Genomic DNA, 13,916 nt, shown 5'->3' on the forward strand with positions numbered 1-13,916 from the left:
ATATATTAAAAAAAATATTCGAAAAATGTTACAAATAAATCGAAGAAAAGTCAAATCAATAAATCGAATTTTTGCTTTATTTAATACTTTATCACAATTCTATTTTAACTAAAGGACAACTTATAAATTTGCAGATATCAATGAATTTATGAATTCTTTGAATACAAAATGATATTATTTGATTTAATTACTATTTTTCTATACGATAAGTCAATGTTATTTAGTTCAAATTACACACGTAAATAAGGGAGTGTATTTGAGGACTATCTTTAAAAGAACTGTCTTTCCAAATAATCACGTCACTTCAAAGATGAAATATTAAGAACTAAGAAAAAAAGTAATGTTTTTTTTCTTAACGTGAGAATGATATTTTTCTATGTGCAATTTTCGACGTTTGTATCTTAAATAGATCAGAAATTCGCTACGCAGGCACACGTGCAAAATTCCCAACCCTTTTTGAATCGTTGCCCTTTTTTAATCTCCTTCTCTTTTTCCCTTAACGTAAATGTCACGTCTGTCTCTCATTGAAACGAGCGATTACGTCGCGCCGTGTTAAGAAACAATTCCGACGATTCCGCTCGAGCAGTTCGTTTAATCTTAATCACGTGCCGGCCGTAGCTCAATTAATATATCCGCCGACAATGAATCGCCCTCGCGGTTTCGTCACGGCGGACAGGGAGGTTTCCCCGTCGACGCGCGTGCCGCCGGAGGAGACCGGGGAACTCGGGTGACGACGCCGGGAAACATACACCCGGGACGCGATTATCGCAGGAAATGTCGAAATCGCTCGTCCGCACGCGCGCGTGCTCGCGTGCCGCCTTTCTCTCTTTCGACGGCTCGCCGATGCGCGATCCTAAATTCCATCGTGTAGCGTGTATGTGTGTGTAAGAGGTGCCTCGCGCGTGATCTCGGTCACGCAGCTCGTCGTCGTCGTCGTCTCGTCGTCGTCGCTCGGGAAAATTGCGCCGCCGCCGTCTGTGCACGTACCGTCCGTTACTACTGCGCCCAGGAGGCGGTGGCGGCGGATTACCGCACGGACACGTAAACTCGAGCCATTTGAGTCGCGCTCGAGCGTAAGGAGGTCATCCGAAACCGTGCGTTATTAACTGTTGATTGCCGATTGCTCGCAAATCGACTGTCTATTTTGTATCGTCGTTAGAGTACGAAATGGTTTCTCGGCGAAACTTTTCCAGAAAGATTCAGGTGCGCTGAGGTGGATTGATGATTCTCCTTCTTTTCCCGGCGACGTGCAATTGTGTTACGTTGCCGTTTTAATTTGCATTTGTGAATGAAGTCTCCTCTGCAATTCGCTGTTTGCGTGTTTTGGAAGCCCAATTCAAAAAGCTTACGGCGGAACTTTATGAAATATTTCGTTTATTTCTGCTATTAATGTTCTTACTAAAATTGTATTTCATATTGTTATTAAATAATAGTTGACTAAGTTGTTATTGCTTTATTTATGTAAAAATATTTATGAAAGTTAAACGTATATAAAATAAAAAATATATATTTAAAATCATGAAGTTTTTAAAAAAATATAACTGACAAATATTAAACTTGTATACAATTTAATTAGATTGATGTAACATATTTATTGATCTTTTATTAAACTTTGTATTAATTAATAAGAAAATTAAAACTTTTTTGAGAAAAAAATTGAAAAAAAATCGAACAAGAAAAAATTACAAAGAAGGAAAATTTAAAATTTCAAAATTGATGATGATTTTGTTTTGATTTTGTGAAAATTTTGTTTGATAAATATGCAATATTTAGTAACAAATTTTTAATATTATTCTCATTTTTAATATACATATGTAAATATGGCACGCTTGACGTCAAATTGCGTTTTAATTATTGTCACTGCTCACAGTGTGTGAAACTGTATAAAACTGGGAGAACTTGAATAAGAGGAAAACGCCTGCGAAAAAATTTACATTGTTATCCATGTTAGACACGCAGCTGTTTATAGTTGCCTATCTTCAGGCGTTTTCATTAAGTTGTAATAACTGAAGTAAGAGTAGTGAAGAAGTATTGTTTGAAACACGATTGATATTACTACTGAATAGCTTTATCTGTTACATAATTCTTTGAAATAGATATAATTGCATCATTCTTTATTGCCACTCCATTTCTACGTTACAGAGAAATTTTTCGTTATATTTTACCATAAAATTTGCTACAAGTTTTACTGTGTCATGATAAGCTTGAAACAACTTAGCAACCTATCAAATTAATATTGTGAGTAATGACAGTAATTTTTAAAATAGACAAACGACATGTTATAAACTGCTTAATAAAAAATATCAAACAGCATTATAAAAGATTCCAAGACAAAATTTTTACAGAGATAAATTTTTTTGTATAATAATACATGATTATACACGAAATTGGTTTCTGTATGAATTTCTATATGGCTATATTTAAATGTATATATATCGTATTTTGAAAAACATACTTATTCTAATAGGGTTCGAATCTCTGTCTCACGTTTTATTTTTATTTTGATAAATTTATTATATATTACATATATTATTACAATATAAATAGTGTCGATTAATTACCATCCTGCATAAATAAAAAATTATCATGAATGACTAAGTTAGGTTAAAAATATGGCGTAATAGAAAATTTATGAGATATCGTTTATATATTTATCGCTACTTGGCATTTATTCCTTGTCATTTAAAACAAAATCTATTAAAACAAAATTTATCTACACACTTTACTAATAAAAGAAATTAAACATATTTTATATTTTATTATTTTAAAATGTAAAATATGTGTCGTACATAATAAATAAATTAGAGAAAATTACATAAAATTCTTCGAAATACAATGTTATTTTATTATCATGATTTTCCAGATAAATTTTATGAGAAAATTTTCTCTTTGTATACATTCAAATAAACTACGCGGTCTCATTAATTAAAGAGAAGTTCAGATTGATAAATTGTAAAATATAAAGTAATTAGTTCTAGGAAGAAATTATATAGACATATATATGAGTTTGTGGCTCGGACTCCGAGGATTTATAAAATTCCAATATTGCGTATCAACGGGCAAATATTACAGAACGCGCTTATATGTTCTCATTGAAGGTTCAGTTGATTGGCTCGAGCTACAAATTTATTATTTATATCTCGATGACCGAGAACTCGCAGCGGAACAGCGGCCTATTAATCGTTCCCTCACATCGGGATTTTTATAATTAACTATGCTTCGTCACGCAATCGTGAAGCATGTACGTTCTCAGGCAAATATCTCAGCGTGTCTTTCAACCCTCTCCGCGAGAAAAATCGCGGACGCGTAACTCATGAACACCGCGAAGTGTTTACGCAAATATTTGTTCCTTTGGCGAAGTATTTCCCGAGCGTGAAAGCAACGGGCGCGTAAACAAGGGTCGTCGAAATTGTGCCAGAGCTATTTATATATATATATCTGTCCGCTTATATTTACCCGAACCGGTGAAAACGGCCGCGCATGCCGTTAGGTCACTTAATTAAATATTGTTCGACAATTTATTTTATTTCTACCCCGGAATGTCGCACGGTTACGTACGGCAACGTTAATTTCGCCGGCTTTTAGACTCCGTTTCGACGGCTAATTATTGGCACACGATCGTACTATGTAACGTAGCGGCGTAATTTATGCTGCCTGAATCACCAGTAAAATCTGGCTTTGCGCAAATTTCCGAGGCCCATGCGGTCAAGCGAACGAAATGAATCACATCCGAAAGTACAGAGCGCTGTATTTTGCATATTATTATTTCCCGCTCGGCTTTGTGCTCCGGATATATACGGCGCAAAGTTTCCGAATTTATGTCTTCCGAAACATAAAATGTTTTCTCTCAATTTTGTTTACTGTGTTTACGCGTGCGCGCCTTTTGGCTCTCATATTGCTTCCAGTTGCTACCGAGCTGTTAAATATCACAGCACTAAGTATAAAGATGACCGTAATTACTGAGGAAACGTTTCTTTAAAACAAATTTGCCGCCTGAAAGAATCCAATTTCATCGTTTAATTCATCGGCAATATGGTTTGATTATTCGCCAAATAAATTATCTAAGCTACTTTTTTTTCTTAAAAGCCGATTAAACATCATATTTCTTTGTGTAACATTTCTAGTGAATAATTTCTCTGGCGATGAAAAGAGGGAATTTATTTCTCTTGTAAAATCAACCGGCGCTTCTTTTTAAAAAGCTCGACAGATTAGGGTATTTCTATTAGTTATATTTTATTGTATGAAAAAAATACACATTGTTTCGAGGAAAGAGCGATTTTCTTTTGGAGGAGAGAGAGAGAGAGAAGAGAGAGAGAGAGAGAGAGAGAGAGAGAGAGAGAGAGAGAGAGAGACACACCGTTTTACTGGAGCGAGTCATTGCTAACGAGCGAGCCCGCTAAGCCGCGTCAAATCGAATTAAAACGTCGGATGCAATTAGCGCGAGAAGAGACGCAGCCTCCCGTGTGTTACATATGTACGCGCGAGCGCGCGCAAACGTTACTCCTGAAATTGGCCGAATCGAATGCGGCCGCACGAAGTGTGTGTAACTGTATTTTCGCGATTCACGCGCACGTTTTGCAGACAACACTTATCGCAAGCACGAATCGACAAATAACAAAGCTGCATGCGCATCTCCAGTAGAGTGCTACAATGCATTACTGTACACATCATCGATAGCTTTCTGACGATATTATTTCATTTTAAATTTTTATCGAAGGAATTTTTATTTTTGAATGCGAGCGTCTTGCTCCCGCCGAGTTTTGCTTTCGCATCCACGCATGTTTTTTTTTTTTTTTTTATTTTTTTATTCAGTAGTTTCTGCCGCACGCTTGGAGTGAGAATTTCTACCTGCAGGACACGTTTCTACGCAAGAGCGAATATTTTGGAAAAAGTAATGTTGTTACGTTAATTGTACATTTTTAAATATTATAACAAATAGAAACATATTTTGAATTATCGAATATGTTTCACTGAGATTTAAAAAAATGTAATAAAAAATTTGTTTTGCAAGCAGACGTGATGATATAATATTATTTCGACATGCGCGAAATTAAAAAACATGCTGTACCTGTTAAATCGCATGTTCATACGTTACGAATTAAAATGTCAAGCACGCAAGGTCGCTCATTAAATTCCGCCAGAGGTTAAAATACTTCGTATACTCTGCGAATGGAAAACAGTTTTTCCAAGTAGAAATTTCTAAGCGTGTGCTGCAGTTAATCTTTTCTTTCAATTTAATTATGATTTTAGTTTTTAAGCTCCTGCGCACGCGTAGATTGCATGTGTTTTCATCATCCTTGTTTTGGATTGTCTGTTGCATCCCAGGTCCAGGCGAATGTCCCAGGATGTCATGTCCTCGAAATCAACGGAGAACCTCTCAACGTCTTACTTCAGGTACGTTAAAAACAATACGCATACACGCACCATCGTCCTATCACTTCTCTATTTTCTCTGGACTTCAGCAGCAACAACTAAGTATCATAAATAGTTATGATTTCATTAATTGATGTTTAGAATGTAGTGTGATTGTGCATCCCTTAGAAATGCACGCAAGATTGCACATGAAGAGCATGTGAGAACGTAAACAGATATTTCGAAGTAGAATCTCGAGTTTTTTTTAAAGTGACGTTATTTTTTTTGTATCGACGGCGATTCTGGCTACAAAATCTAATAATACGTTTATTACATTGATTACGTTTATTAAGAAATTCTATATTTCTGAAAAGTGAAACATAAAGCAATCGTAAAGGAAATTCAGCAGAGGTGTCGCTTACGACAATGAGCTGTTGCTGTGACATAACGCAAGTTCATTCACCGACTTTTTCCATTTACGTTTCTTTCTTTTTCCCCCCCTTACGCGTTGCGCTATATCGCATTATTCAAACCCGTTCGTTCGCAGAAATCTCATTGGGCCTTTATCTTTGTCGGCCACGCGTCCGTAGACGACACGACTTGTGGAGGTAACTTGCACAGTGCACGGTTCGTTGCATCGTGAAATTGCGTTTTGTTATGGCTAAGCGAGATTGCCTCCACTGAGCTGAGCGTTTTACAAATAGTGCCGTGCCAAACTATTAGCGTCTACTACCCGCGTACATACCACAATATGTTCTGCGGGAATAAGTCGACGAGTGCCCTCTCTCGACTCTATTTCCGGATGTACTGGTGACTTGATTCCATTCCAGAGACGTAAACCGCAAATAGAAAATACCTTTTCATTATCCGATGTTCCCGCGCGTTTTATTTTCGCTACTCTGTATCAGTTTCGCTTTACGACACTTCGAGCTGTTCGGTCGTCCCTTTTCTTTCGAACGAAAATTCCTTGAGAGTTTTGCAGACCGACATTTTGTAGTTTCGAAGTGTAACTGTGCGGGGAATTTTAAGTTAATCATTAAAAAGCGCGTGGAAAAAGTAAAACGCCCGCGTCTCGATTCATTTCCCGTTCGATTCTATCTTCTCCGATCTATTTTTCGCTGATTTCGCTTTGCCTAATCAAATTTGTTGCGCAACGAGCTCGGGATATAAACGAGAGTAAAGCTAATTAACGACCGCGTTTACTCTATTACAGGAGCAAGAGCCGTAGCGTGGATCATGGATTTACGGCGCCCTTCGATTTGGATGCTCTACGAAATAAGGTCGAAGGACGTTTCGAATCTGTGGATAAGCTCTCGAGAGGTGAGTCCCCACGTTATTACATTATTAATTGATTGAAGCGGTTGATTGCGTCTGATATTTCGTGTAAAAAACATTCTAACCGCATACATCGAGAAAAAAAGCAGTTGCAGTAATCATATCAGTATAATTTATAGTCATTTACCACTCAATTATTTTTCTAGTTATCCAACAAAATAAATTATAGTTTATTTTTTTGTTTAAGCTTATATTAAAATTCTCATAGTCATAATATTGGTTTATGTAACTTACACTGAGAAAAAAGTTATTAAATTGGCAAAATTTGTCAACTTAATTAAATTTCTTTAATTTAATTATTTATGTATTTCACTTAAATATATAAATACTTGAAGTTCAAGTACATTCTGTATTCAAATTAAATACATAAATGGTTCAACGGAAAAGAATTTAGCCAAATTGAAAAATTTAGTTAACTACTTTTTTTCTCAGTGTATGATGTGCTTGTCATAATCAAAATGGAACTTTTAATATTTAAATTGTGCTATAAAGCAATCATTATAAGCATCACTATATGATTATTATTACCAATATTATAGTAACAATTACTATAAAAATAATATTGTTGACTATAATTATTTTACAATGCAATTATAATTGCAAATGTTACACATTTTTTTTCACTATATGAATCCCGCGATTATAACTCAACAATCGTGAGTGCGACTCTCAATTCATCAATCATTTTCAGAAAGGACGATAAATCAAATTTTTTTGATAAATGTTAATTTTTTTAGACATTTTGAGCACGTAATTTATTTACACTGAATGTTAAAACTTAAAAACAGTCGAGAGCATCTGGACTGTTCAACATTACAATTTCAATATATATTTAAAGATTTAATATTAAGAGGCCGCGGCAATTTATCTTTTTTACTTTCGCACGATATGTCATTGTACGACACGTGCCCTTTCTATGTGGTGATCGATTCGATTTGTGCTGCTTCGCGCTATCGGGGATCATTTAACATACGATGTCCGTCGGTGTCGCGCGCGGATTCACGCACTCGATCATCCGACGCGGAAGTTCCGGGCGAATGACGTCGCCGACGACCGACGGGCGAATTGGAGAGGGTTGACCATGGCTGATGACGGCGCGATCTATACCGCGCGCGAAGGTCTCAGGGACCCGGGCTGTTATTTCGACGAATCGGCCGCGCGCAGCCTTACTCGGGCGAGTTACATTGACTTACTTTCTCAAAGTGGCACAAGTGCCACGTGTGATCGATCGCCCTATCTCGCGCATACCTCGACGAACCGACCGAACGCGCGGCGTTTATACCAATACCAGCGCGGCACGTGAGCTTAATGAAGACTAATTGACGCCGCGGGATTAAGGATAAAGTGGCGCGGTAATTAATGGAGCAGCGTTTCGATAAACGGGAACGCGGAGATCCGGCCGCGAGAGGATCGACGGGATTAGAACAAGTGGTCAGCGCGAACGATCGCCATACATTGTCGCCCGCGAACGATCCTCGATCAGGACGATCAGGACGAATAGTTCAGACGACAGACGTAGTTTATGCATGCTTGTGGTGCGACTGAGCGATACGCGGATTTTTATCTTTGAGCGTGGCGACTAGTTGAAGTACCGAGAAGAATATAGTAGAGAGATTAGATAGAGAGAGAGCGAAGACCAGATAGATAGAGACGAGAAGCCGGAGCGAGATAGAGAGCAGATAGAGAGAGCTAGCTATTCTACTCTATCTATAATATTCCCGATCTCTCTCTATCTTCCTACTCGCTCTCTCTATCTATCTATCTTCTATCTCTCTATCTCTCTACTATATCTATCTCTCTATCTCTCTCTCTATCTCTATCTCTCTCTCTCTCTCTCTCTCTCTCTCTCTCTCTCTCTCTCTCTCTCTCTCTCGCTGAAGTATCTCGTGTTTGCTAAGTGACTTTAAATTAACGTGTAAAAAAATTGATGATCTATCGTTAGATGTACGATTGAATTCCGCGAATTGAAACCTAATTGTATTGCCTATGGTTTTATTCGATATTTTTAGTCGAATTCTGTTAAAACAAGCGCGTGGGCGTGTATTTGTGATTTTCACCACTTTTCCGTTTTACTTTTACTCGCCTATTGCACAACGAAACGAACTTGAATGCAGCGTCTCGAATCGCTATTGGCGTCATCGTGCCGCGCTCCATTTCGCGAACGCGAGATTGCCATGAAAATTTAGATCCGCGTCTCGACGGCTGGGCTTCGCGCGCGCAGTTTATTAAATCCGCTTCAAGTGCGCGAGCAGCCCAGATACCAGGGCGAAACGTTTGACTCATTTGCCGGTGTGCGTACGCACGCGGGTGTGGCTCTAATGGCACCCGAAGGGTTCGCCGAGGGACAATTGTTTCCAACTATCGTTAGAAATTTATCTCATTACCTGCGCCGTGCACGTTTGTCGAATTGCACGTCTGAGAAATAAGCCGGTCGGCCAATCTAGCTTTCTGCGCTCGAAGTTGTGATCGTAGCTCGCGACGTATTATTAATCAAACGAATTCCGAGAGAGTAATTTCTCATAAACTATTTTATTGCTATTAACCGTCATTTATCCATTAGAATTAGGTTTACACCATACAGAACATATATTGACTTTTTCATTAATTTTATACACATTTCTTTAGAGTTTTAGGAAAATTTATTAAAACCAAAGGAAAATATACTTCGGAGTCGAACCATAGTCGAACAAAACAGTTTATTAAATTTAAAGAGATCTTTCTCTCTGCAGCATTGAGTTCAATTCGAGGCGAATAAATTTATCGACAGTGTCATGTTACATTAATAATTTTATTCTGTTAATATTATTATGTATAATCGGAATTGTATTTTTGTTATTTATTTTTTGAAACGATTTCACGACAAAAATTGTATACGAGAAAAAGTCGAGAGAGAAAGAAAGAGAGAGAGAGAGAGAGAGAGAGAGAGAGAGAGAGAGAGTAGCGACGTTCCAAGCGCTGCGATGCATTTGTCGATTGCATTGACGTTTTTATCGGGGGTTTCTCTCGTCGTCGTATGTACCTATGCATACATGCGACTGTTTACATTGTAACGACACTAGTTGCGCACAGGCTGTGCAAACGCTTATTCCCGATTATGCCATGCACGAGGTATAAAGTGAGGCTTTGAAAACTTTCTCGAAAATGGTGGGACCGGGCCGCGCGATGGCCAAGAAATAAAGCGGCGGAAACTTATTTGCATTAACGAGCAGCTGATTTATCAATCTCCAAACATATAAGCCTCAGCCTTAGCCTTAGCCCTGACGTGCTTAAATATTCGTTTCTGCGTTCTCCATCTCGTAAAAACCTGTTTTACATGATTGAGCAATGCGCACATGTCTAGAATCTGATTGCTTCTAGTCATTTTAAGACTCCGTTGAAAAATAATATCGAAGACGGCCATAATCGATAGTATCCAAAGTTAAATTCTTTGATACGTTTCTATTTTGAAACAACAATGAAATAATATATGATATTAGTCTTATTTTTATCAACAGCAGGAGTGATTCAAGTGGTTCAGGTACTTCAGGCTCGTCATAGTCTGCGTATTTTAAAATGCCATAAAGGAAAGTTGCCAAGTAGCATACCTCTTAAAGCGACACCTCCTTATTTCTCGGAAATTCAACATTACATTGTATTGATATTGAATAAAACATAATCTCCTATGTAGCTGAAGCTAGCAGCCAAACGTCGAGCGGCCAGGGCCAAACGTTATGTAGGCGTTTCCTTCAGGGGGCACCATTCAATCAAACGTCAAAAATTCCCTGGTTATGAGATTTCTAACAAACTTTGAAAAATTTGCATAGAGTTTAGTCATTATAATACATAATCGATCATTTGCGACAAGACTTGAAATTTACCAATTTTTATAAATTTTTTAAACTAATTTTTAGCGTTTTCCGCGCCTCGCGCCTAAACACAAAATACGATTTCCTTTAAGTTTGGCTGGAAATGTCTTTCCGTAACGCACACTCGACTGATCGATCATTCGCGGGTGGACGTGCATTTTCCTAATTGTTATAAATATTTAAAAAATTAATTTTTATCGTTTTGTGCGCCTCACGCCTAAACGCAAAATACGATTTCCTCCAAATTTGGCTAGAAATATCTTTATGTAACGTACAATCGATTGATCAATTATTCGCCATAGGACGTGCATATTCCTAATTGTTATAAACATTTAAAAAATTAATTTTTATCGTTTCTTGCGCCTCACGCCTAAACGTTATGTACGATTTTCTCCAAATTTGGCTGGAAATATCTTTCCGTAACGTACAATCGACTGATCAATCATTCGCCAGAGGACGTGCATATTCCTAATTGTTATAAACATTTAAAAAATTAATTTTTTTTGTTTCTTGCTCCTCACGCCTAAACGCTGTGCACGATTTCCTCCAAATTTGGCTGGAAATATCTTTCCTTAACGTACAATCGATTGATCAATTATTCGCCATAAGACATGCATATTCCTAATTGTTATAAACATTAAAAAAATTAATTTTTATCGTTTCTTGCGCCTCACGCCTAAACGTTATGTACGATTTTCTCCAAATTTGGCTGGAAATATCTTTCCTTAACGTACAATCAATTGATCAATTATTCGCCATAGGACGTGCATATTCCTAATTGTTATAAACATTTAAAAAATTAATTTTTATCGTTTCTTGCGCCTCACGCCTAAACGTTATGTACGATTTCCTCCAATTTTGGCTGGAAATATCTTTCCTTAACGTACAATTGATTGATCAATCATTCGCCATAGGACGTGCATATTCCTAATTGTTATAAACATTTAAAAAATTAATTTTTATCGTTTCTTGCGCCTCACGCCTAAACGTTATGTACGATTTTCTCCAAATTTGGCTGGAAATATCTTTCCTTAACGTACAATCAATTGATCAATTATTCGCCATAGGACGTGCATATTCCTAATTGTTATAAACATTTAAAAAATTAATTTTTATCGTTTCTTGCGCCTCACGCCTAAACGTTATGTACGATTTCCTCCAATTTTGGCTGGAAATATCTTTCCTTAACGTACAATTGATTGATCAATCATTCGCCATAGGACGTGCATATTCCTAATTGTTATAAACATTTAAAAAATTAATTTTTATCGTTTCTTGCGCCTCACGCTTAAACGTTATGTACGATTTTCTCCAAATTTGGCTGGAAATATCTTTCCGTAACGTACAATCGACTGATCAATCATTTGCCAGAGGACGTGCATATTTCTAATTGTTATAAACATTTAAAGAATTAATTTTTATTGTTTCTTGCGCCTCACGCCTAAACGTTATGTACGATTTTCTACAAATTTGGCTGGAAATATCTTTCCTTAACGTACAATCGATTGATCAATTATTCGCCATAGGACGTGCATATTCCTAATTGTTATAAACATTTAAAAAATTAATTTTTATCGTTTCTTGCGCCTCACGCCTAAACGTTATGTACGATTTTCTCCAAATTTGGCTGGAAATATCTTTCCGTAACGTACAATTGACTGATCAATCATTCGCCAGAGGACGTGCATATTCACAATTATTATGTTTGAAAAACTTGAATTTCTAAGGCTACACGTCAAGTGCTAATCGAATATCGACAGATCTATTTATTTTAACGTATATCTCATATAGTTCGGGACGCGTACAATATGTTTCTATAGAGTTCAAGTGTTATAATTAATTAAAACATTTTTTAAACAATTATTTTGCCCAAAAAACTTGAATTTCTAAGGCTACACGTCATATGCTAATCGAATATCGACAGATCTATTTATTTTAACGTAATTCTCATATAGTTCGGGACGCGCACAATATGTTTTTATAAAGTTCAGGTGATATAATTAATTAAATCATTTTTTAAACAATTATTTTGCCCGTAAAACGTGAATTTTTAAGGCTGGACGTAAAGTGCTATTCGAATATCGACAGATCTATTTTTTTGAACGTAATTCTCATATAGTTCGGGACGCGTACAATATGTTTCTATAGAGTTCAGGTGTTATAATTAATTAAAACATTTTTTGAACAATTATTTTGCCCAAAAAACTTGATTTTCTAAGGCTACACGTCAAGAGCTAATCGAATATTGACAGATCTATTTATTTTAACGTAATTCTTATATAGTTCGGGACGCGTACAATATGTTTCTATAAAGTTCAGGTGATATAATTAACTGAAACATTTTTTAAACAATTATTTTGCCCGAAAAACTTGAATTTCTAAGGCTACACGTCAAGTGCTAATCGAATATCGACAGATCTATTTATTTTAACGTAATTCTCGTATAGTTCGGGACGCGTACAATATGTTTCTATAGAGTTCAGGTGATATAATTAATTAAAACAATTTTTAAACAATTATTTTGCCCGAAAAATTTGAATTTCTAAGGCTACACGTCAAGTGCTAATCGAATATCGACAGATCTATTTATTTCAACGCAATTCTCATATAGTTCCGGACGTGTACAATATGTTTCTATAAAGTTCAGGTGATATAATTAATTAAAACAATTTTTAAACAATTATTTTGCCCGAAAAACTTGAATTTTGTAGGCTAGACGTGAAGTGCTAATAGAATATCGACAGATTTATTTATTTTAACGCAGTTTTCATATAGTTCGGGACGCGTACAATATGTATCTATACAGTTCAGATGATATAATTAATTAGAACATTTTTTAAACAATTATTTTGCCCGAAAAACTTGAATTTCTAAGGCTACACGTCAAGTGCTAATCAAATATTGACAGATCTATTTATTTTAACGCAATTTTCATATAGTTCGGGACGCGTACAATATGTTCCTATACAGTTCAGGTGATATAATTAATTAAAACATTTTTTAAACAATTATTTTGCCCGAAAAACTTGAATTTCTACGGCTACACGTCAAGTGCTAATCGAATATCGACAGATCTATTTATTTTAACGTATATCTCATATAGTTCGGGACGCGTACAATATGTTTCTATAAAATTTAGGTGATATAATTAATTAAAACAGTTTTTAAACAATTATTTTGCCCGAAAAACTTGAATTTCTAAGGCTACACGTCAAGTGCTAATTGAATATCGACAGATCTATTTATTTTAACGTATATCTCATGTAGTTCGGGACGCGTACAATATTTTTCTATAGAGTTCAGGTGTTATAATTAATTAAAACATTTTTTAAACAATTATTATGTTCGAAAAACTTGAATTTCTAAGGCTACACGTCAAGTGCT

At 36.2% G+C, this 13,916-nt stretch overlaps 1 protein-coding gene across 6 annotated transcripts in view; it reads left to right on the top strand.

Annotated features, from left to right (window-relative positions):
• Window positions 1-5,325: 5,325 nt before the first annotated feature.
• LOC105833636 (oxidation resistance protein 1) overlaps window positions 5,326-13,916 on the top strand; it is a gene marked incomplete at its 5' end in the record, with an annotated part of 63,047 nt that continues 54,456 nt past the window's right edge. For all 6 annotated transcript variants that reach the window (XM_012675498.3, XM_012675501.3, XM_012675503.3 and 3 more), the window contains 2 exon segments: window positions 5,326-5,394; window positions 6,566-6,672. In XM_012675498.3, coding sequence (XP_012530952.1) covers window positions 5,326-5,394; window positions 6,566-6,672 — 176 coding nt within the window.

The sequence above is a fragment of the Monomorium pharaonis genome, chromosome 2 (genome assembly GCF_013373865.1).
Source record: "Monomorium pharaonis isolate MP-MQ-018 chromosome 2, ASM1337386v2, whole genome shotgun sequence".
Classification (NCBI taxonomy): domain Eukaryota; kingdom Metazoa; phylum Arthropoda; class Insecta; order Hymenoptera; family Formicidae; genus Monomorium; species Monomorium pharaonis.